Here is a 23,494-nt window from a genome sequence, read left to right as displayed (position 1 = left end):
ACATAAGTGCAATATAGCCCAAAGACTAAATTTCAGACTTGTGATATATAAAAACCCTTTGAAAAGTTTGTCACTAACACACAATTAAGATTTTAAATACAAAAACTACACAAAAGACAAAAGAACTCACGTTCAGCATTTGATAAAATTGTCTACCATTTAGAAAAATGCAATTTGTACTTCATGGGTTGCTACAATAAGGTGTGTGTGCAAACAGCGGGCTGTTGTGACTGAAGCCTGAACAGACACCTGTATCTTCCCACAAAGACTAAATACATTCTTCAAGGCTTTCAATTCTTCAGATGTTTCTGTTCATTAAATATCTTCACGATTTCAAAGTCATTTAAGGGACGTCTAGGAGATAACTTAATCAAACCAAGAGAATCCTGAGGAAATGCTGCTGACATGCATCACTGCACCTCTTATCTATTTATACAAAAAGACTGAGGTTTCTCTCTGTAAAGCTTTTATGTGTCAGAGGCAGAAGCTACAGAAGCAACTTAAGATTATTTTGATTAAGTGTGTTTTGGGGAAGAAAAAGATTAAGACAGATTCCACAGTATAGATACGGATATATTGAGCTACTTGAAAAATGAGAAGAAAACCTTTTTTTATTTTTGATAAAGGAGGTAAATGGATTCTATGCATTCATCTATAACTTCAAGAACTTTCCCAGCCATCACAAATCACACATATCCAGCACACAGCTGTCAATGGAAAATAAAAACTTGCCTGACTCTTTTACACTTCTTTTACATCACTGTAAATAATGATTTTCACAAAACTGTGATCTTGCATTTTTTGAGAGAATCTTGGTAATGACGAGTAATGTAAAACGAATAAATAAATACAAAGAAAACAATTCCTAAAAATATTAAAAAACCCAACAAGCCAACAGGTATTAATACTGGGGTTTTCTAACAGATGTAATTTAAAACCGAAACTACCAGAGAAAGATATTTCCCAACTAACAGCTTCCTATAAGCAATCATTCTGAAAAGCTAAAAGCTTTCTGCCCTGCTCTGCCCTATCATTTATTTTTATGAAATGATATTTTAGCAGGAAGATTACATTACTTCATCCTGAATACTTAAGTTTCATGAAGCTATAAAACAAAATAACCAGGATGACAATTTTCACAGAATCCCCGAAAGTTAACTGATGGAAAAATCTAGACACGGCACCAAGTTGCATCATTACACTGGGTTCCTGCAGGGTCCTGCCCCATTTGTCATGGTAGAATAGTCAGAAATGGTATAAACTGTGGTGGTTGTATTTTAAAATGACTATTTTATTGTTATGAAGCATGGAACAATTTACACTGCAAATCAGGACATTTTGAATGGCAAGGGAATGACAACAACACTTGCTGTAGAAAGTCAAGCCCCACCTATGAAATGTAGTCAACATAATTTTGTTTAACCTGCAATCCAGTTGGCCTCTTAAGCAAATGGATTAAACAGGTGATAGACTGCATCGTTTTGGTCCCTTCAGTACAAGAGACATTGTGTAGCCAGGGGAGCTCAGCAGGGACCACCAAGATTGTCAAGACTAGAGCCCTTTACCTGTGGGGAGGAGTCTGGGGAAGATGGGCTTTACCAGCTTGGAGAAGGGAAGGCTTTGGGATTCCCTAAAAGCAGCCCCCCCAGTACCCATGAGGAGTGTATCAAGATGGTAGCCAGCCTCCTCACAATGGTGCATGGCAGGAGGACATGGGGTAACCCAGGTAAGTTGAAACAAGCAAGGTTCAGACAGGACATAAAGCTTTTTCACTCCAGGGACAGCCAAGCAAGGTTGCCTAGTCTCGGCCCCTGTAGGCTGTGAAGACCCAAATGGATAAATTCTGGGCACCATGTCTGACCTCAAAGGTGACTCTGCTTTGAGCAGGGGTTTGAAGTAGAGATCTCTTACAGTCCTTTCCAGCTTATGTGATTCTATGAACCTTAATAACAGTGATCTTATTAATAACTTAGCATCTCAGGTCTTTTAGTGCAGAGAGCCAGTCTTGAGAGAGCTACAAATATCCCAAATCAGAGGGGAAAAGGGGAGTTCCTGACAGATACTTTTCAATTTCAAAACAGTGAACAGTAAAACGTCCAAAGATCCCCTTTGATACTTCATTTACATCCTGCAGTTCAACCAGTAAAACAAAGGAACAAAACAGCAGGCTAAAACTTTGGCAACTCCCAAAGCACTATCCTATTACTGGAATGCAAATTTGGCCTGAAAGATACAGAGGCAAAGTAAAAATAACTGATGGCAAAATAATTGCACCTTAATGAGGATATTCATAAATTCCATCACTTTATCTCAGCAACAGTTTCTCCAATATTCTGAGAATAAAACTTTATAGGCCAGTAAGTTTTAAAATTATTGATCGAACCACAAACAAGAATTAACAAAACCTATGTTACACAACACAAACAAGATGCAATCACTGTAAAAAGTACTGGTGTATTTTTGGAGACAGCATGAGCTACAGGACCAACTCTGAGCACATGCCTTGCCCTCTTTGGCAAAGGCCAGTTTTGTAGAAAGTAGAGTAATCTGTTTTTGGCAGGCCATACACACTTTCCCTGTGAAAATGGATGATGACTCAGAGCTCACCTGCTTGTCACCATAGCTGAAACACAGCTCTCACACAAGCTGGCTTTAGTGATCAGGATTCTCTTTCCCTTCCTCTGTCCCCTGCCCCATAATGAATTAATACCTTTTGTAGCACAGATGAACTATACTTGAGGTCAACATAGTGATTTTAGAATTAACTATCTAAAGTAATGATTCTTTAAAATCACAGAAGGTTTTTTTCTCTCTCAATATACGGAATACCTTCTAGAAATTAAAGTAAAAACTGGTCAGAAAAAAATAATGGCAACAGGAACCATGTTTCTGAATCAAAAAGACAATGGGTTAGCTAAAAAACCCCCCATACCCAAAACTCCCACTTGATGTTTTCCTTATATGCTTTTTAAAAAGTTCTTGACTAAGAAAAACTTTTCCAGTTGTATCTCATTTACATGCCTCTCAAAGTTCATCATGTCTGGACTTTATACTTACTTTAATTTTAAACTATTTCATGGCTTATAATTAGTCAGTACTTAATGACAATAGACCTAGTTGCTCATCCAAATCAATACTGAAGATACTGATATCAATGGGAAAAAAAAGTCTTATTTGAGACTTCTAACAGATATGTTCACTCAGTTTTATAGCAAATTACGTATATTAGAACGGGGATTCTGCTGTTCTCCACACATACTGACTACACAAAACATTAGAGAGCACTTCTGAGAGTGTGAACACAAACTAGAAGCACTGATTTTATTCAAAATACAGATCTGAAGAATCCTGTTTACTTATAAAATTTTGAGTTACTAAATTTTCCCCAACAGACTACTTCTGTAGTCTTAATGTGAAGGATATGCAGTAATTACTAATAATATTAATAAAATCAGAGAAACCCCAAAAATAAAGATTCTAGATGCAATTCAGAGAGCTACAATTAGGAACCTATTCATTAATGATGGTATTCGAAAACTAAAATTATTTCAATAATTCTTTTTCTATTCTTTCAGATCCTAACAACAGACACAGTCTAGAAACATATATTTGAAACATGTATGATTTAAATGCTATTAATTTCAGTGCAGGTTATCTGTATAAAAGGAACAGAATAAAGCCTAAGGACAAAAAGCATACAAAAGGGAATTCAAAGATGAATAGTTAAAAAAGAAAAATAAATCAAAGCAGAGTACAGGTAATGGACAAGGGGCTACACTGCACAGTGCATTAATGAAAGGATCATGGCAAAATAAAACAAGGAACAAGTGCTTAAATTTGAAATCAGGTATTTGTCATTGTAAAGTAATGAGAATACAGTAAAATATGATAGCAATTATGATTCATAACTTTTTAGGTGAAAGGAAGATGATGAGTATATTTGATCATCAGAGAAGTCAAAAGTAGATTTCAGAAACTGAGCTGCGAACTGATACAATCAGACCAGTAAGAAACAAACTAAAATAAAAAAAAAAAGGGGCTAATAGCATGGGTTTGGAAATACAAGCAGAATTTCGAGCACAGTTTGGGTGTACTAAGAAAGAAGAAGAAATTGTAAATATGCCACACTCAGAGGATGATTGATTGATGGGAACAGAGGATTCCAGAGAGGAAGGAAATTGAAGAGGCTTCAGATCCATATCGCAGATTATCTTGGCAACGCTGCATTTAGTGTTGAGACTGAGCTCCTGACAATTCTTCCAAAGAAGGTAGTTCAGGCATTCACAATATACAGTGAATTGATTGTTAAAAGCAGAGTTATTTATTGATCATATAGAAAAGACAAAAGGCAAACATTTTTTCCCACCTTTCAGAAAGCACGATAAGAGTACAATGTCTCAGCTCACTTTGTGTTTAGCTACTGCATGAACGGTGTTTGACCAAGTTGTTTCCGAGGAGTCTGATTTTAATAGTTTTCACTTGTTCTTGGCAGTTATCCTGGCCATCCCAGGCAAAAAGAGCATGTTCTATGCACAGCTTATCTCATGAATAGCCATGGATTTTCACAGAAGCTGTTTATGTCATTTTAACTACATATTGAAGTTATAGAATCAGATGCAAGATGCTCTGGTATAAAAAAAGCTACATAAGCAAATGAAAAGGATCAATGTGCCAAGTCTAAGAACTTCCTCTTAACAGACACCAGTTACATATTTACATGCATACATATTTTGTCCCTGTTTGCTACAGTGAAGAATTAATTTTCTTTAGGATTCTAAATTCAAAAGGAAACAATAAGTTTGGAGACTATAAAACTCCTCGTAAGAAAAAAAGTCATAAATATCCTCTGATCTCTTGACAAAATGTATATGCTCAGATGATTTGATAGACCCCAACTGTTCTATGGCTTTTTCAGCATTATATTCATAAAACACAGCTACTCTGCAGACAAGAGATTCTGTGGGGCTAAAAGGAATTTCTTTCTAGATGAAACTGCTGAAGCAATGGTAAAAGCAATTAAACCCAGAGGCTGTAAAAAGACAGGAGACCTGAAAGTCATTTTCTGAAAATCGATATATCTATCTTAGTTCCTTAAACAGTCATTGAAACATGCTGAGATTATTTTTTTTCTCCTAACTTACTCCCTGCCTGTTGATTATTTTCAAGTAGTTTTTCCATTTGCCAGGAGGAGTCCATAGCATGTATGTTAACTCCATAACAAGAGGAGTTATAATAACAATAACAATCTCCAGGATTACTGATCATATTTTAACAAAGGAGACAAGATCTGGTAGAGAAGCTTAATGAACACTTAAAGCAACAACAAAAATCATTCAAAAGTACACACTCCTTGAAAAACACTTTAGCCAGTATTATAATCCAGTATGAATAGATACATCCTGGGAGCAAAAAGAGTAAGGAGAATCCATTTTATTATAATCACCTTTTAGACTAATTCCCATTCATACTCCAATAACAAAAAAAAAGTCAAACCAAACTAAGTATCATTACGAGCAGAAAGACGGAGTAAATAAAATTGGAAAACCTGCTGTCTATAGTGAACACCAACAGTTTTCCCTCCTAAATTATTATTCCAAATTTTTAAAGGGGAAAAAGAATCTCTGTCTAGATTGAGTCAATAAGATTTTATGTATACTCATCGCATAGTATATAATCAAGCAAAATTGAAGTGGATAGCCTGCACATTAAAAACACTACTATTAGGGCCTGTCTAGCTATATAAACAAAGACTTTAACCATCTAAAATATGAACTTTGGAATGAAAAGAAAGTAATTAAATGGTCACAGTAAGTCTTTTTCAAGAGGGCAGAAGGATGACTTTGATACATTTTTTCAAGTGTTACTTCTACTTGAGAATCAGTATGTTGAATTTGTGACCTAAAATGACTTTGCTGATAAAAAAATTATCTATCAGGAAACCTAAATGAATATAACATAATTGAAGTAAAAAATTTGGGGACCAAAGAAAACTTCATCTAAGCCAAATGTTTCCATATGCATATGAGCTGCTATAACATTATAGATTCCCTGCTTAGTGAGGCTGATGGGACTTGAAACCTACATACAGCCCCAATTCTATTCCTTCCCTTCCTCCACATGCATAGAAGAGTTAACTCTGCTACAGAAAGTTGCACAAAATACTTCCATTTTTAAATACCCTAAAATGAAACTGGCTGAAGAAGAAAGACAACAAAAAACCTTGCACAAAACAAACAAAAAAAAGACTCCCTCATGAAAACCCTCAAAGAACTTGTAAAAAAAAAATCACTGAGTTGCTTTTATTTATTTCAATAGCCTCAAAGTATTTAATATTCCAAACACATCCAGAATTATTTGCACATTCATTTATTAATATTTATTACTGGTAGTACTTTGCTTTATTGAAAAAGGGAAGTCATTAGCATGATAATTTGGTCTCTTTATATCAACAAAAAAGGAAGAAACACCATTCTGAATTCTTTCATCCACTGACAGACTTACCTTTTCTGTAGGCCATAAAGATTTTTAATGCGATATGACAGCTGAAACAACTTTCTTCTAATAAATTTGATTTATTTCAAAAACATAAAATGGATAGAAAATTTACAGCTCAGAGCTAAACAAAGAGCAATTGCTAAGTGTTAAAAGAAAGCACTGCACCTATCTAAAGAGCAGAATGGCTGGATGTAAAGGAAAAACAAATCCTTCGACTGTGCCCCATTTACTGATGTATTTTATGGGATAAAAGTAACACTGAACACATGTTTTAAACCAACTCAAGATCCTGAATTTGTTTTATTTTGCACTTAGCAGTTAGCTGCAACAATAAGACACTTATTCTGCTAGAAAGAGTTGTGGCTTTCTGAAGTTATTTCAGTAGAGGATATTGTATGCCTGGTATGTTCAGTGTGGTCTTTGTGGTATATAAGAGCAGCTTGTCTTCTTTACACATTGATGAAATTGCTCTCAACCGTAATTTTAAAGGGAGTTCCACATGTATAAAAAGAGAGACATCATCTATTATTTTTTCTCATTATTAGTGTATTTATTTTCTAAACTGTAGCCAACTAACCAATTCATACTTCTCTGTGAATTTAAGTGACCTGGATGCAGAAATATCATTGGCTAATGAAAGGACTTTTAGGAAGCAAGGTTTATTACTAATTTTTAAGTGTTCTCTAGCTGTAAAGAACATTAAGACAACCATACATTTCCACTTGCATCCTGTTTTAATGTTTACAACTGAAAACTACTCGCACACATACTCTATTTTTTTTAATTAAAAATTATTATTTTTTTTTTAAATTCTTGCAAATTTGAAAGTTTGGTAAGACATGAGCGTAATATTTTTGGAATCATACATTTTAGGTAAGTGACAGACATTCACCCCAAGAAAGTCATCACTGCAAAAATATGAATACACCTCTCTGTTAGGGAAAAGTACCAAAATTAAAAAGCTTTTTTCTGTTACTTCTGAAATGTCTTCCTCTTTCTTTCTGATAATTCCTCTTTCTCACATTCTCTTCTCAAAAGTCAGGCTTTAAAGTGGTTGAGAAATAAAGATGGTGTCATTTGCTGTTCTACTTTTCTGCTGTAGTGACAATACTTTTTTTCTTAGAGACTGAAAGAATAGCAGAGGAATAAACGGATCCATAGCAATCTAAATGAAATCAAGATGCTGAATAAGCAGAACAGCATAGTTTTTGGATTTTTTAAATCAGTTCACACAAGCATCTATTTTTCTCGAGACTATTTCCTAGAATCTTTACTAAAAGGCTACATTAACTATGCAGAAATAGTACTTTTGAAGGAAACATTATAGCTCAACATTAAGGTTTCCCTCCCCTCCTTTGTTTAGAATTACATAGATAGATGGGTTTTTTCCATTTATTTTTGGAGAATTTTAGCTCTGATTTCCTGCATGCCTCTCTTGGATTTTTAACTCAAAGAAGCATTAATAATCCCACCTTCATTTTTGACAAGTTAATACTACTCTTGCATTTGTGGTTCTCTTTTATGTTCCTTTCTAGAGAAAAGAGTAGACTCTGCCTACAGAAGTAAGGTTAAGGCTAGGGTTTCCCAAGTGAATGAGTACACTTAGAACTAATCTTTGGATATTTTGACCATTCTCATCCTTTCCTCCAACAAAAAGGGAAAAAATACCCAAACTCAGAAGTACTTTATTCCATTGGAAATTCATTAGGTGAACCAGACACAGATCTTAACACAATTCTAATGTAAATTGCTACTGACAAGACTGCACTATTTGTGCAAATGTTTTAGAAAGTCATCCTTGTTATTCATAGTGCATTTTCACCCCAATCCTAGTAAACTAAACTCTTGAATTTCAACTACACTTTTGACCCAACAGACACTCTTAAATGAGACTCAACTGAGCAGGTGTGGTAACTGCTCAGAAAGAGGGCTGATTTGCCAACAATGAAAGAGCAGTTATAATGGAATTATTGACAAAATGTATACCAGTAATTTGCTTAAATCCTCAATAAAGCAGCACAGGTTTCAACAGGCTAACAGAAGTCCCTGTTTCATAACTCACTTATTTACCTTGTCAAAGTAAAAGTACCCAAAGCATTAGCAATTTCAAATAGGAGAGAAAGAAAGCTGAGCTCAGCAAGAGGAAGAAATTTTGGCTTCCCTTTGGTTTTGATTTTCTTCACTGGCTGTTTTCTGCACTTCATAAAAATAATACCACACTTCTTTCATATTACCAAATCAAATATGAATTGCATAGTAGGCCTTTTTGAACTGGGTGTAATATACGGTGCTCATTATTCTTCAGTATAGATATGAAATGAAAAGATACAGAAGACCTCGAATTAAAAACATCTCTGCTTTAGTTCATAGTAAATCTTTAATTCCTAGTGGTGACACTTTTTTAAGTTAGCTGTACACAGCACTTATGATATCCAAAAGCTTTTTATACAACACTCAGAATATTAATCAATATTTTACTACCAACCCTAGCGCTTACACTCACCTCCTGTTCCTGAATCTGCCCTCTAACAGGAGAGATTTCTCTCAAACAAAAAACTGCAGATACCCTGAATGGATAGTGAAGGCCACAAATAATTTGAAATCTTATTAAATGTTAAACAGTATTACCACTTTTATAAAGTAAATAAATTGCCTATTTCCAAATGGTTTGGAAATTTTTTTTCTGTTTTCCAAATAAACCCTGTTGAACAACTATGCTTAGCTAAAACCCGACTTACGAATTTTCTGATGCAATTTAATTGAAGATTTATAACTTAAGAATTTTATGTAGAAATTTGTAGTCACTAAGTCAAACCATTGATATTCTTTAATATTCACTTGCTACATTTGGAATGCTTCTAGTTATCAGTTGTTTCTTGAATACTGACTCAAAGAAGTCAAAAGCTTCCATTTCAGAATCGATGAGAGGCAAAACCATTATCTTTAGCATTTTATTGAATGCAATACCCCTTACCTTAATCCCCCTCCCAAATGCTCTATACATACCTATTATAAAATAAACCCACCTATAATAAAATTTCTCATTTCCCCACTACCTCACAATTTTTCCACAAAATCAAACCAGTGAAGTTTTCAACATTAGCCAAAATTATTCTAATTGTATTAATGTATTTGCTAAGCTCTGAAAAATTTTAGACATGCAAAACAAATCCTTAGATAATTCTAAGACAAGTAAGTGATGAATTTCCTGTTAAAATAGCAAAAAAACTAGCTTAGAATTGGATGCAGACATTCTACAGTGGACTATTGAGGAAAACACAAGAAAACCAGAAAAAAGTCCATCTCAAGAGTCATCTTTGGCCAAATGATCAAAGATAGTTTCTCCTACCCACACCATGCTGTAGAATCCAAAGAGTTACTCGCAGTTAAAATAACACAGTTATTTTAATGGTAAATATGATTTGCATTGCTATTAGTATTTCTATTGTTACCAATAACCAAACAAGGAAATTTACACTGCTGTCATACAAACACTTCTGGAAAATGAAAGCATTTTTATACTTACTCTTTATAACAGAAGTTTAAGTTCCTTAAATTATTGAATGTACTTTTTTATAAGTATAGAAAACATTTGCAACCTATGTCTATATGATAATTTGAATGGAACCAATTAATGTATTGAAAAATATAAAGACCATAGCCTTTTAAGAACAAGTTAGTTTTTTACAGGGACATACAAACTCGTATCTAACAACCCTCATAAAAATAACAGCTAAATGATTATGTTGCTTAGTATTCTTACAGTACTTAAATCTTTTAAAACCACAGTAAAACTACCAAACTAAGAGAAGAGCAGTATCAAAGAAGAATAATTTTTAGCAAATGCACGCTGCTGCTCTTATGACATTCTTTATTTCATCATTATAGACTGGTTTAAAAACTTGTGTTATTGCAGCCGCTTTAATAAGTAATAGACTGCTGCCCACATATCATGTAACCCTTTATCATCAGCATACATTTTAGGCTTCTCACCTTGTCAATCATTTTACGGGCTTCCATTTCTTCGGAATTGGGATTTTCCAACTCAATAGTGTAAGTACCTTTGTCACTCTGGTCATCTTCATTGTCTTTTTCAGTAGCAGCAGAAATATGTTGGCTTTTGACCTTTTTGTCCATCTCCTGGTTCTGATTAGGCCTATGGCCAAGGCTTCCCGAACTCCTTAACAATGCAGCTTGTAAGGCAGGTAATGCAGCAGAGGGTTCTTCTGATTTTTGTTTTAGAAGTTTCGCATGAACACTGTGTACTGCTCTGTGATGTGATGAGCTGGCTTGCACAGATGAAGGGACTGCTTTCTCTCCTGATGTAGGTTTTACTTTTTCTGCTCGTGTGTGAGGTGTTGGAGATGGGGATTCTGCGCACAGAGCTCCTACATTCTGAGAAAAAGAGTAAGAACGTCTCTTTCGAGGATGGTCTTCATCAAAAAACTCAATCATAAAGGCAGTCTGACTCAAACTGCCTTGCTCTTGCTGCTTTTCTGTGGAATGGACTTTCTGGTGTGACTTTTTCATCTCCGTATGATGATGTCTTAAGTGTTCTTCAAGTGTTGCCCGTTTACTGTAATGCCGGTGTGCACCAATATTTTCTGAATCACTTTGTGTACCATCATCATGCTTATTCCCTACAAGCAAAGCAAAAGAATATATAGCACAATGAAATAAACAAAGAAAAACCCAACATATACAAAAAAACACAAGTGGAAAACTAGAAAGGAAATGATTTCAAACTGGATTTCTCTTTGAACTCCAACAGCTTTCAGTACCTGGCTCTGCAAATTTTGTACAGTTCCTGGAAAGGCAGTCAGTTTGCTGCAAGTCTAACACTGAAACACTTTAGAAGCTGATCAGTAACAGGAGTGCATTTGAATTACCCTTTTCACCAGTATTCTCATCTGTGAATTCTTATCAGTGATACACAAAAGCCAGAATTTTACCAGCTGTACAACAGTATGCTTTTGAATTACATTAATTTTGTTACACAGCATGTTGATTACAGATGACTACAGGGTTAAGAGGAAAAAGAAAACCTTAAAATAGCCCTTCTGGTAGTGGAAATAAAACATTGAAAGCCACAGTTCACATTGTTGGATTCCTCCCACATTTACAACAGTTTATCATGAGAAATGTCTACTGAAAATTGAATTCCTTATTACTCTTTCCAAGAAGAACAATGAGTTTTTCCATCATTCACCCCACTTAGCACCTGATGTATGCGTGTAAAATGGCTATTACTTATTCATTCCACAAACTCCTTTGACATCTATGAATAAGGGTTATTTCATAAAACATGTATACTTCTACAAATACATTTTGCAATGACACCTGAAAAGGTAAGAGCATGGAAGGCTGGATAGTTACGCATTGTTAAGTCACATTTAACACAGCGCAACTTCATTTACAATGAAAGTGTCTACGGTCCTAAGTCTTAGCTTAGTTCCTGGGAAGGAAGAGTTTCACATTCTTTGAACCCTTCTGGATCAAATCTTACTCATGCATATACAGAATGTACAATTTGTAAATCTTTTTTATTCTCAAGATGATAGCTGCTTTATGCTTTCTCACTTAAAATAGGCTACACAGCTATTATTCAGTTAAATAGTAACTAAATATTGGCTAATCTTACTTATCAGAATAACAGCACTGAAAACACAGCTGAAATCCAGGCTTACATTCTTGTTTTCTACTTTGAACAGTGCCTATGAAAATTATGGGATGGTTCATATATTTCCAAATAATAATAGTAAACAAAATTAACACCACAGTAAAAGTCATATAATATAATTATAGTAGTGGCACTTTATTACAGAATATTGTAAGAAAAAGCTGAGGACAAAAAACCAATAAGTTTTGGGGTTTTTTAAAAAAATTGAACTATCAAAGCAGCTGGGTATATTCTTTACTGAAAAATACAAGCAATGAGTGAGAATACAAACTGCTCATAGAAGATTACAAAATTCAGATATTTACTATGGTCAGATGGACCCCACAACTTACACCTCTTTCAGATGAAAATTAATCAGACTTTGAGAAGTTTCTGCCAGAAAAAGGATTATAAACAAAGCCACTTCCTATTTATTGAAAGTGTCATGGCTAATATTTTACAGAATGTTCATGAATACAATACAGTACCACGAAGACCAAAGAATTCTGTTCTGTGACATACTCTGGAAGAAATAAGAAACTATTATTTTAATGCTAGTACATTAATAAAATTCTGTTTTCAGAATTTTATTTTTAGCTTAATTTGAAAGACTCAGCCTTAAAAAGTAGATTTTTGATGAGTAAGAGCATGTTGTACCAAGTCCTAGCTAGTTTAAGAGCTAGACATAATAATGTTGTAGAATCAAGGAAAATGGGAATTGCAGGGTTAACCCACTGAAACTGAAAACAGAAAATAAGAGAGACTTGAAAAAGTTCTTCAGAAGCTTTCATTTTGAAAGTTCAAATGGCACTGCAGTCTTCATCTGAACACTGAAACTACTTTTTTCTCTATTCTGCTAAGTGGAATTCAAAAGAAAGTACACTTATCATATTTAACATTTGATTTATTTGAAATGTCACTGTCTGCAGTAAATGAAGATTTATAATCACGTGGAAATCCATTCAAGAGCAGCACTCTTATAAACACAATATTCCATGAGCTCAAATAAAAACTGAAGCTCTCAGTTTATTTCAGTTTTCTGACTCAAACCTGACTTCATCAAATATGATCCATTTAAGCAGAGTAATTTCACGATGTATTCTTTGCCATAAATGATTTCCTTAGAGCATATGAATATTCACAGAACATATGTTATTGCAAGAGTTGCTAAAAGCTTAAATTGAACTTTGGAGCTTTGATTCTAAAAAGCAATTCAGGTTTTTGAACTAATGCATCGGAAAAACCGAAATAAATAAAATTTAACTAAGGTTTGGGGTTTTTCCTTCTTTTCAAGATCAATGTTTTAAATAGCTGATGCTTTCAGCTGTACTAGAACATCTCTAACTATTACACTCACTGTAAGAGGATTTAGTGTTTGGTTTCTTATCCTCTTTTTAAGACATAATACTGCAATAAAACTTCCCAGCCCAGATCCTTGTGCACATGTGGAGTACTTGTCATTTGAACTGAACTCCGCAAGGGCTCAGGGATTCTCTCACTGGATGCTGGTGAGGAATCGCTGCTTTCAGAAACAAGCATAGCTCGAATCATTCACTTTACCTTTCAGCCTCTTCAAGTACACTGGAACGTCACTCTTAATACTTTTGGAATCCTCCTCTGTTGGTTCCCATATCATTCTAGGAGGGTTGTTCTGTGCTAGCCAATCTGCTACTTTGCTCTCTGCAGCCATCATCACCGTTTGAAGCCCAGGCAGGTCCTGACCACTGGAGGAAGAAGGCTTTTTTGACTTGTGACGCTGTTCCGATGTGAATTTTGTCACATGATCTTTGATCTTCACTTTTCCGGGAGTGTTGTCATCAAATTCAATGGTAAAGGAAGCATGCCCTGTGGCTGCTGCATGGGAGCTTTGGGTGTCTTTTGTTGGAATTTCATGAATAGTGCTCTCTGCTACCTGTGAAGCTTGCTGGAATTCTTTGGTAGGGATTTCAAAATAACTTGGCTCCCTACAGAAAGGATAAAGTTCTTCACTTGCAGATGCAGACTGCTCCTCAGCTTGCTTGGCATCTGTGCTGCCTCCTATTAAGAAAAATAGAAAAACAGATTTCACAATACTTGGGAACGCCAGGTTCTTCAAGAATTTTCTGAACTCCTGTAAAGGCCACTTGAGTAATTTCTGGAATAAACAGTAAGACTGTGGAGAAGATTGAGCAAGGTAGTTCTGGAAAAACAATTCCAGAATTACATACAAAAAGTATTAAGGAAAAGTCAGTTCGAACTTCAGCTGTAAGGTATATGACGTGGTAAAAATCTCACCAAGAATTTGTCAGAGTGCACTCCAAATATTTTTAAAAGATGCAAAGGTCAGATCAGTTATTTGAACATGGAAAACAGATAAATCATCTCAGATAAATAGTTGAGATTATCGCAATTCCAAACTATTGGAGAAAACATCAAATCAAGGTGCCCCAAAACAAGTGCTACTGGTCTGGCTTCCATCTCTTGCAGTGGATACTAGTATAATTTTGTTTGGTAAAGTTCTTCAGAAAAACAATTCACACATTAATGAAAAATAAACATTAATTTTGGCTTGAAAAGTTTAACACTGATAAGCATGGGAAAGTGTTTAGGAATTCAAACACTTATGTTTCTACAAAGGATAAAACCAAAGAATAGATCTAAATCCTGCTGTCATCTGCTCTTATTTTACTTGTTTCCATAATTTGTACATGAACAGAAAAAGAAACAATAGCTGGAAACATGCAGAATGTTACCAAGCCATGCTCTCAATGGCTAAAGAAAGCAGAATATGGAAAAAGCACAGGGTAGTAATTCCAAATTCCACTGTGTAGTTGAACTGAAAGAAGGTTAATGCTTCCTGTGGTTGCAGCAAAGCTACCAATGTGCCTTTAAGAAAACACACTTTCTGGTTGTATTTCATGAACAAGTAAGCCAGCCAAAATATCTAGTACAGAGATGTGCTAAAAGGAACAGAAGCTGGAGATGTTAGCAGCAATGGCAGGTTAGATTGCAATGAAAGAATTCTGAATAGCTCCTACATGATTTATCATGGACCACATTAAGACATTCAAGAAATCATTTCAGGTTGCCAAGTAAAGAAATAAGACTGCAATTAATAGATTTCTGGTGCTAAAAATAGCCACACTATATCAGCTGAGACAGTTAATATTTGTCTATGAAACTACTGTGCAATGAGGGAGCAACAAAAACCTTTATTCTGAAGTCAGGAGTTTAAGGGGTAAAGGATGCAGGATGGTGTAACGCACCTAGGCTGTTCCTCACAAACACAGACATTTTGTGAGGATTTAGAAAAAATTTAAAACAAACAAACAAACAAACAAACAAAAACAAACAAAAAACCAAACAAGGATGGCAATTTGATATAGAGAAATATACTTTTTTAAGTGAAAGAATAATAGCTGGAAAAGTTAAAAAACAAATGATGTTATGGAGAGAAAACAAAGATAGTACACATTCTTTATTATTGCCATGTTTGGATACCAACTGGATAAAATAACTGTGATGCAGGTAATACAGTTGTTTTCATTAATTTTTTCTATTAATAGCACAAAAGATGTTCAGAATTCAGACAGGTTTTTTCTGTTGTGCTGTTGCATTCTAAGAATTCCCTAGCTAATGCTTTTCACTGCACTAACAGCTACCTTATGTCTGTGGGGCAGTTCTCAGGCACTTCAACAGCACCTCGCTACTCCTCTCCCTGGCAACAAGAATGCCTTTTAAGTACCCTTCCTGAAAACAGTTATGCCAGCAGACACACAACATAGAACAAATCTATTTTATTGATGCAAAGGTCATTAAAAGAGCTTCCATGTTGATACAGAAAATGTACAGAAATGAACAAAAATCACACTTTGCAGCTCCTAGATTTTAGGTAAACTACCATCACTCTCCATTTCTTTCATCTAGCTAACAAGTTGGAATGGGTCAAGCTCTAGTAGGATCAAATCTAGAGCCTGGATCCTTACAATATGAAACACTGTCAACAAACAGGAGAGTAATCGACCACAGAGCCAATTCAAAGATACCTTATGTTTTTCCCCCCATAGTTCTATTCAGAGTTTTGAGTCTACAGTTTTATGCAATTCCAATTTAATTTCAATTCCAAATTAAGCAAGTGTTGAATGCTCCTTCAAAAGAAAGCTGGCTAATACAGTGTGTTCTGAGAAATATTTCTACTTTTGGGCAAGGCAGCAGCAACCTACTGGCCACACAAAAACCCATTATTTTTCAGTAGATATGAAATACCGGTTCATTAACATCTTTTGAAAATCATAAGATTTTAGCCATCTGCATCAGATGTATGGCAATGAGGGGATCTCTAACACTGGCTTTTCAGCATTAATGAAGAACTTCATTAAAAAATATTCCATGTGAAACTTGCCTGCACCAAATTTAACACCTGAAATCAGTTTATACTATGATGATATGCACTGTATTCGATTCCAATATTTTTAATTAAACAGATGCTGGAATATAGTTCGAATCTAAATTACGACAGTTTAATCAAAAGAAGTGAGAAAGTGAACAACTAAATTGTAAATTTTACTAAACTAGAAAAATTTGTAGAATTAAAGAAAAATATCTGAAATATAAGTTAATTTTAATTACTTTAAAATCCTATTTTCAGTCTGAAGCACTTGCATTTTTAGAAGAGTTAAATACATTAGAATTTATTAGAATAAGGAATTGAAAACAATGAGGAAAACAAAAAATTAATATAGATCCTGATCTGAACCACTCTTCAGTATTTTTCACCCAAATTCTAAATGCAAGTCCTTAGAGCTTTCTAAATATTACAGAGAGCGATCTATAAAATAGCCTTACCTTTGAAATCCTATTATAAAATGTCATCTGCCAAGATGAAGGAAATTATATATTAAATAAATACAAACAACTTTAAGAGAAAACCCTCAAGCAAGTACTGAAGATAGCAGTAATCACAGCTCTATATTATTTTAAACAGAACAAACAGAGTACCTGTATAGCAAAAAAGGCAATTGCATGGAATTGGAAGTGCGTTTTGGGAAAATGAGGAGACAGGGAGGTTTTGAATTGCAATCTCTTTAGGGACTGAAAAGATTGAACTGGCAAGAATGAAAGGAAAGGGGCAGAAAAAAGTAGCAGGATATCTGTTCATAGAGATCTCTCATTCTAAAAAGACAACTATGCAACTCTTTCTACAAGGTGAGTAATTGGTAGCTGCTACAAATGTGTAGTGAGACTGTTAATGAAACAGTGAGTCTGGGTGAGGCTAGGAGGGAAACAGTGTAATATCTGAGAAATCATAGGCTTAACCAAAGGGAGATTGAGGGAGATCCTTTACTAGAGAACATATCTTATGAGGAAAGGTTGAGAGAGCCAAGTTTATTTAGTCTCAAGAAGAGGAGGCTCATGGGGCACCTCATCGCTCTCTACAAACACCTAAAAGGAGGTGGTAGTGAGATGGGGACTGGTCTCCTCTACTCTTCCTGCAGTGAGAGGACCAGAGGAAATGGCTGTAAACTGAGACTGGGGAGATCCATATTAGATATTAGAAAAAAAAAATTCACAGTGTGTGCAAGGCACTGGAATAGGTTTCCTAGGGAGATGGTGAAGTCACCACCCCTGAAGGTGTTCAAGAGGCATCTGGATCTGGATGATTTGGTTTAGTGGTTTAGGGGTTACAGTGGTAGTGTTGGGTGGATGGTGGGATTGGATGATTTTGAAGGTCTCTTCCAAACTTGATAATTTGATTTCATTCTATTCTACTCTATCGTATTCAGAGATGATCATCAGAAAAGCAACATTCACTTTGTGACATTAGCAGAGTTGATTACACTTTGTAGGACTTTGGGGTTTTTTGAAGTCTTATTTCTCAAGTTACACAACCAAGTAGCCAGAATCTGAAAATTTTACTTGCCAGCCTGGACAAGAAATATCATAGGTGTCTGTGCCATTCAACATAAACTATCAGATATGCAAAAAACTGTGTCTATGAATATATTATATCTGCAAAAAAAGGAAAACTCAGAAAATATTTTCCCCAGTCTTCAGACTTTTAGTAGTGCTCTTTTATTTCTGCCTAAAAAATACATTTTTAAAAATAAATTCTTAAAAAATACATTCTTAAAAAAATATTTTAAGAATAAAACTCGTAAAAGAAAATGATCTGGAATTCACAAAGCACTTGTTGAAAAAATGTCTGTAAACCTGGAGCAATATATTTATTTGCAATAGGTATAAGAAGCAGCCAAGATATCATATGTACACAAAATCCCAAAATATTTTTAATGTTAGCTTTTTATTTGGCACTGTGCAATGATATGTGTAATGAAATAAACTGAAGTTAGTGTTTTCAAGTGCTTAATAGAATTTCTTTTTTTCCCCTTTCTCTTTCTCTTCATACTTTCCTTTCTATTTCCCACTTACCATTTAGGTTCTTTTTTTTTTTGCATTAAGGCTGAATCACATTTTTAATTTTTTAGTTAAAGACAAGACTGAAACAAATACATATAATTTTTAATGTTGCCATAACCAGTCTTATGAAAATATATCAAAATTGCTCTCTCAAAATAAAAATATAAAACAGCATTGTATATAAATCCCCACCTCTCATAATAAATCACTTCACTACTCGCTTTAAAGCAGCTGAAGTGAAAAAAAGGTAGAACTAATTTTACTTAAATATATTGGTGTGACAGCTCTAAAAGGTTCTGTAAGCTCCCCATGACATGCCACACAGATTTGCTGCTAGAGCTTTGCAAAATAAGTCTTACATATGCAGCACTTGCACCTACTCCATTCCAAAACTCAGCAAAATTCTAGAGTAAACTTTACTGTTAATACTAGTGATTAAACATCACACATCACAGTGTGTGTAATCTCCTATGCACACTGATTACATTGGTATTTCAAAAATAACTCTCAGCCTGCTTTACCTGAAAATGACACTATTTCTTAAATGTAAGGAATGTTTAATCTGACATATTGTTATGCAATACTGAAATTAAAAGAATACTTCATGTCAAATGGAAAAAATTACTTCAGATTCTTAGAGTTTGCTTAAAAACTTACTTTTCTTTTCTTAGATTTCTGGTAAAGGCGTTGAAGAAAAATTCTACAGCTACTACTGAGATCAGCACAGAGTGTAGTTTTTGCTTTTCCAGGAAGTGAGAGTATAACACATGGCAATAATAATAATTACACACCCAATAAACTTGCCAGTAACATGAACATTTAACAGCTGCAGCATCAAGTCGCACCAGAGGTGCACATGCAACTCTTAATTTTAATATGGAAGTAGAAGATCTCTGGGTCATTAAATTATAGCAATATGCATGTCAAAAAACACAGGTTTTTTCTTTTTAAAGTTTTCCAGGCTATTCTGTTCTGTTTGCAAATAATTTTCATTAGTGAGTTTCTGTTGTGATAAAAATAAAGTAACATTGAAATAATCTTATTAACTTGAGACTGTAAAGATTAATTGTCTATAGTTGGCTTAGCAGAAACAAATCTCCCACTTCTACCTCCTCATTAAACCTTGCCCCATCTCTCAGAATTCATGCCTTCTTTTCTATTCAGTGAATAATCATGTACTAAATCATTAAAGCACGATGCAGATACTTAATAGAATTCATTTGTTAAAACACTATCAGACTTTATTTAGTGTAAGAATTTACCTGTAATGTACTTACTTCTAGGTGTTTCTATCAAGAAGGGTGTCCCAAATCAGTGTTTTAATCACTTAATACGATTTAACCCATGGAAAAATAACTAACTGCATCAATCTTGAGCATTTGTTATTAAAGTTCGCTTATATTTTAAAAATAACTAAACACGACAGTCTTGTGAAGTTTCTAATTTTCTTTTGTACAAGTGTTTCTTTATAATGATTTCCCATCATTACAATGATCTACATTATAAAACCTAAGCACATGAAGAAAATAATACATACCAACTTGCTGACAATAAGTTAATGTTTTCATGGTACGTAGTTGTAGGCCAAAGGGGCCCCAAAAGCTTATGGCTTAATTCCATAATTTCATGAAAACATTCAAAAAACCTTTTGCCTGCTTCTATACAGACACAGTGTTTTGAGACGGAGGAATTGTGTCCATAGAAGCAAATGTCAACTCTTAGCAGGTTTGCCTTCTCAGACTCTCTGCCAACACTACTAAAAAATACCTGTAAGTACTAAAAACTAGTCCACAACCAGATTAGTAGAACATACACTTAATGTTATTCAGAGATTAAGTGATCAAGATAAATAAATCCTTTGTCTACATAAGTGATTTCAGTTCTACATCCTGGAAAATTAAAAGGCTTTACAAAAATACCTGGTTTGGGATTTTTCCCAGTAGTGTTTTCCTATATCATTTCATATATGCTTTTGTTTACTATGCGCTTACTCGAGCTGAATTCCATTCTTAAAGATTTATGAGTCTTTCAGTTTCAGAAAACAAAGCTATTCCAACACTCCACTTAGATCAATACTATTCAAAGGAGGTAAATTCATGATGAAACAACAACAAACACAAAAGGGATTTTCAATATTAAAAAAAAAAAAGGTGTATTTCCTAAGAAGGCTTTGGGCCCAAATTTAATTTTTATATTGGTTATATATATATTTGGAAAAGAAATAAACAAATTTAAATAATTTAGAAAATATTAATCCATTTTCTCTGTTCATCATTTACCTTATGATGACTTAGCTAAGGCAAATCATGTCAAAAACACCCCCGAAGATCTGTCTAGAACAAACTTATTTTTGTCTACTATTGAAACAGATGGCATCTTCGTGATTAGATTGAGAAGAAGTTGGAATCTTATTTTTCTTGGACCTCAGGAACTAAGATAGAAGCACTGATCACTTGCTGAAAATTCTCTTGATTAAAAAAATACAAGAGCATGTAAACCATTTGATCCAATATTGCTTCTGAGAAAGCAATGTAAAATTATAAAAAAATAATAGACACATTACTAAATAGAAGCTGGAATCATGTGTCATACCTTGTTAATGGCATGGTATCACATCAACACCATAGACTTTGGGATATTATTTTTTAATAATCCCATATTTAATGAGGGTAAACAATATGCATGTTTTTAGATTAAAATAATGTACATAGATACACATGAGTATGAAAAACTTAATGAATTCTTACTTTTGTTATATTAGTTTGCTACAGACACTGACGTCTAAGCAATAAAAACACAGATACTAGAGAATTTACCATCCCTGTTTTGGCATGTACAACAAGATACTTAGTCAAAGGTTTCACAGCCAATAGTTAATGCTTCCCTGTAATCTGGAAAGCAAGGAAAATCGTATGGCTAGCAAGTGCATCAATGACACAACTCAAAAGCAAGAATTTAATTATTTTTCTTTGTAAATTACGGCATACGCACTTTTCCTTTTTGTTGCCAAAAATGGAAGTGGAAAAACATCTAGCAGTCATTGTCTCTCATTATTACTGCCAACAGGAACAAAATTTCTGTTTCTTAGGAATGCTCAAAAGTGTTTGAAGAACACGTTTCTAGACAAGATTTGAACTGTAAAGCTATAAATTATTAATGTAGGATATTAAACCTATAGCTAAAAAGACCCCACAGGAGCACACAATAGCATACTCTACTCAAGCTGTGTACAGTAGACTTTTTCATCAAAATGACAAGCAAATAAAAACGTGTTCTGTGATTGTACTGCATTATGATGCAGTTCTTTTATGTGTGACAAAATTATTTAAGTTGCACAAAAATGGTCACTAATTTAAATGATTTCCTCTGGTTTCTTTCTACTAGTCCTAATCTTAAGGGACTTACTTTACTGTCTGAGTCATGACAGCTTTGGAATATTATGAAAAAGGTCACTAAAGGCCATGACAAAAAGTTGATTCCAAATATCTTGACTTCACTACATTGAAATGTTCATTTAGTTTAATTTTACATTTCAGACTTTACTCCAATTACTGCAAAATATGATTTATGATAACTATGGCAACTACTGCGACAGGAAGAGAGAAATTCTCTCCTCGATTAAAGTACTTTAAAAAACTGCAAACTTTAAAACTTTTGGACCTTAAATGCATGCCTAAAGAGCTAAACAAACATGGTTGAATTTTGTCCTAACCTGAGTAACTTTTAAGGTTACTCTCTTTATTAGAATAGCAGTCACTTTATTTATATGCCTGACGATAGATAAAAGCCTAATTATAGGCACCGAGACTGAAGTTTTGGCAACACACACTGTGTCTAGACAAGCTAACAAATAAAAGGGTCTGTATTATGGGGAAATAAACATTACCAGTTTAACTTCAGACTATACAAATCTTTACTGCAAGAATTAAGAAATGCAATTCCCAAAAATACAGCATTATTGAATTACAAAAGACAATGTTAGCACAGATCACCTTATATAGCTAAAAATCAAATACAAATATAAACCAGAACCATTTATTCTCAGAAATTATTTTGATAAAATATCCCAATGCATATAAAATGACAAGTGTGGATTAAACTGAAAAAGAAGACACTAGATCAGGTAATGTTCTTTGCTATACCTACTGAAGAAAATTGTATTATATCCTAGAAAGCTGACACACTCTATGTGAAATTGGTCTCTGGAAATCCACAGTTTCTCACAAAATGTTTTTAAACTAACCTGAATTTTATTAGGTTTTCATCTTGCACACTATGAAACTTCCGAATATTAGTATCTGTTTAGTTCCCTACTTAGGAATATATGCAGTATATATAAAGAGTAAAGAGAAAAAAACACACACAAATAAGACAACACTTACCTGAAGCCCCTGTCTCATGCGTTTTTTCTTCATGCTTGCCATCTGGCTTACAAACACTTTTATCATCAGCTTCATCGTCACCCCACCAGGCTGGCTGTCCATACAAGGGTGTCCCACGAGGCATGGCAGAAAGATCTATAAATTAGCACAAAGCAGATGAAATTACTTTTCTGTTTACTTATGATATTTAGGTTAAAGTAACATGAAGAGAAAGTAATTTGCTTGGATCATTTCTCCTGGAAGTGAAATGGTTGCATGCATTTGCCTAAACACAAAACAAACTTGGAGGCTGGCTAACTGATCTGGGTTCTAAATATAAAAGCTTACTAATGACCTGATCAAAACTTCTGGCACAAATGCTTATGCAAAGGCAGCTGAAATCTCTTACTGTCACCCTGATGTATCTGTAAACATTATTTCTTCTTTCAGTTTGAAGTCATAAGGATAGCAGCACATTCCTAAAAGCTGTTTGCTACTATGTCTGTGAGAAGATTGTCATTCTTACTCAAACTGACCTTTCAATGAAATCTGAACTCATTGCATGAAAAACTGATCAAATTTT

General features: G+C 34.3%; 1 protein-coding gene across 8 annotated transcripts in view; it reads right to left on the bottom strand.

Moving 5' to 3' along the window:
• Nucleotides 1-23,494, bottom strand: part of CEP170 (centrosomal protein 170) — a 99,931-nt gene that overhangs the window by 38,422 nt on the left and 38,015 nt on the right. For all 8 annotated transcript variants that reach the window (XM_050315186.1, XM_050315188.1, XM_050315182.1 and 5 more), the window contains exons 7-9: nucleotides 22,933-23,067; nucleotides 13,715-14,191; nucleotides 10,489-11,135 (exon numbers count right to left, since the gene is read on the bottom strand). In XM_050315186.1, the coding sequence (XP_050171143.1) occupies nucleotides 10,489-11,135; nucleotides 13,715-14,191; nucleotides 22,933-23,067 (1,259 nt within the window). The remainder of the gene's footprint in view (nucleotides 1-10,488; nucleotides 11,136-13,714; nucleotides 14,192-22,932; nucleotides 23,068-23,494) is intronic.

This window comes from Myiozetetes cayanensis, unplaced genomic scaffold (genome assembly GCF_022539395.1).
Source record: "Myiozetetes cayanensis isolate MyiCay16 unplaced genomic scaffold, myiCay2020 scf2-11, whole genome shotgun sequence".
Lineage (NCBI taxonomy): Eukaryota > Metazoa > Chordata > Aves > Passeriformes > Tyrannidae > Myiozetetes > Myiozetetes cayanensis.
The sequence above is the reverse complement of the archived record's forward strand: the minus strand, read 5'-3'. Positions and strand labels throughout refer to the sequence as shown.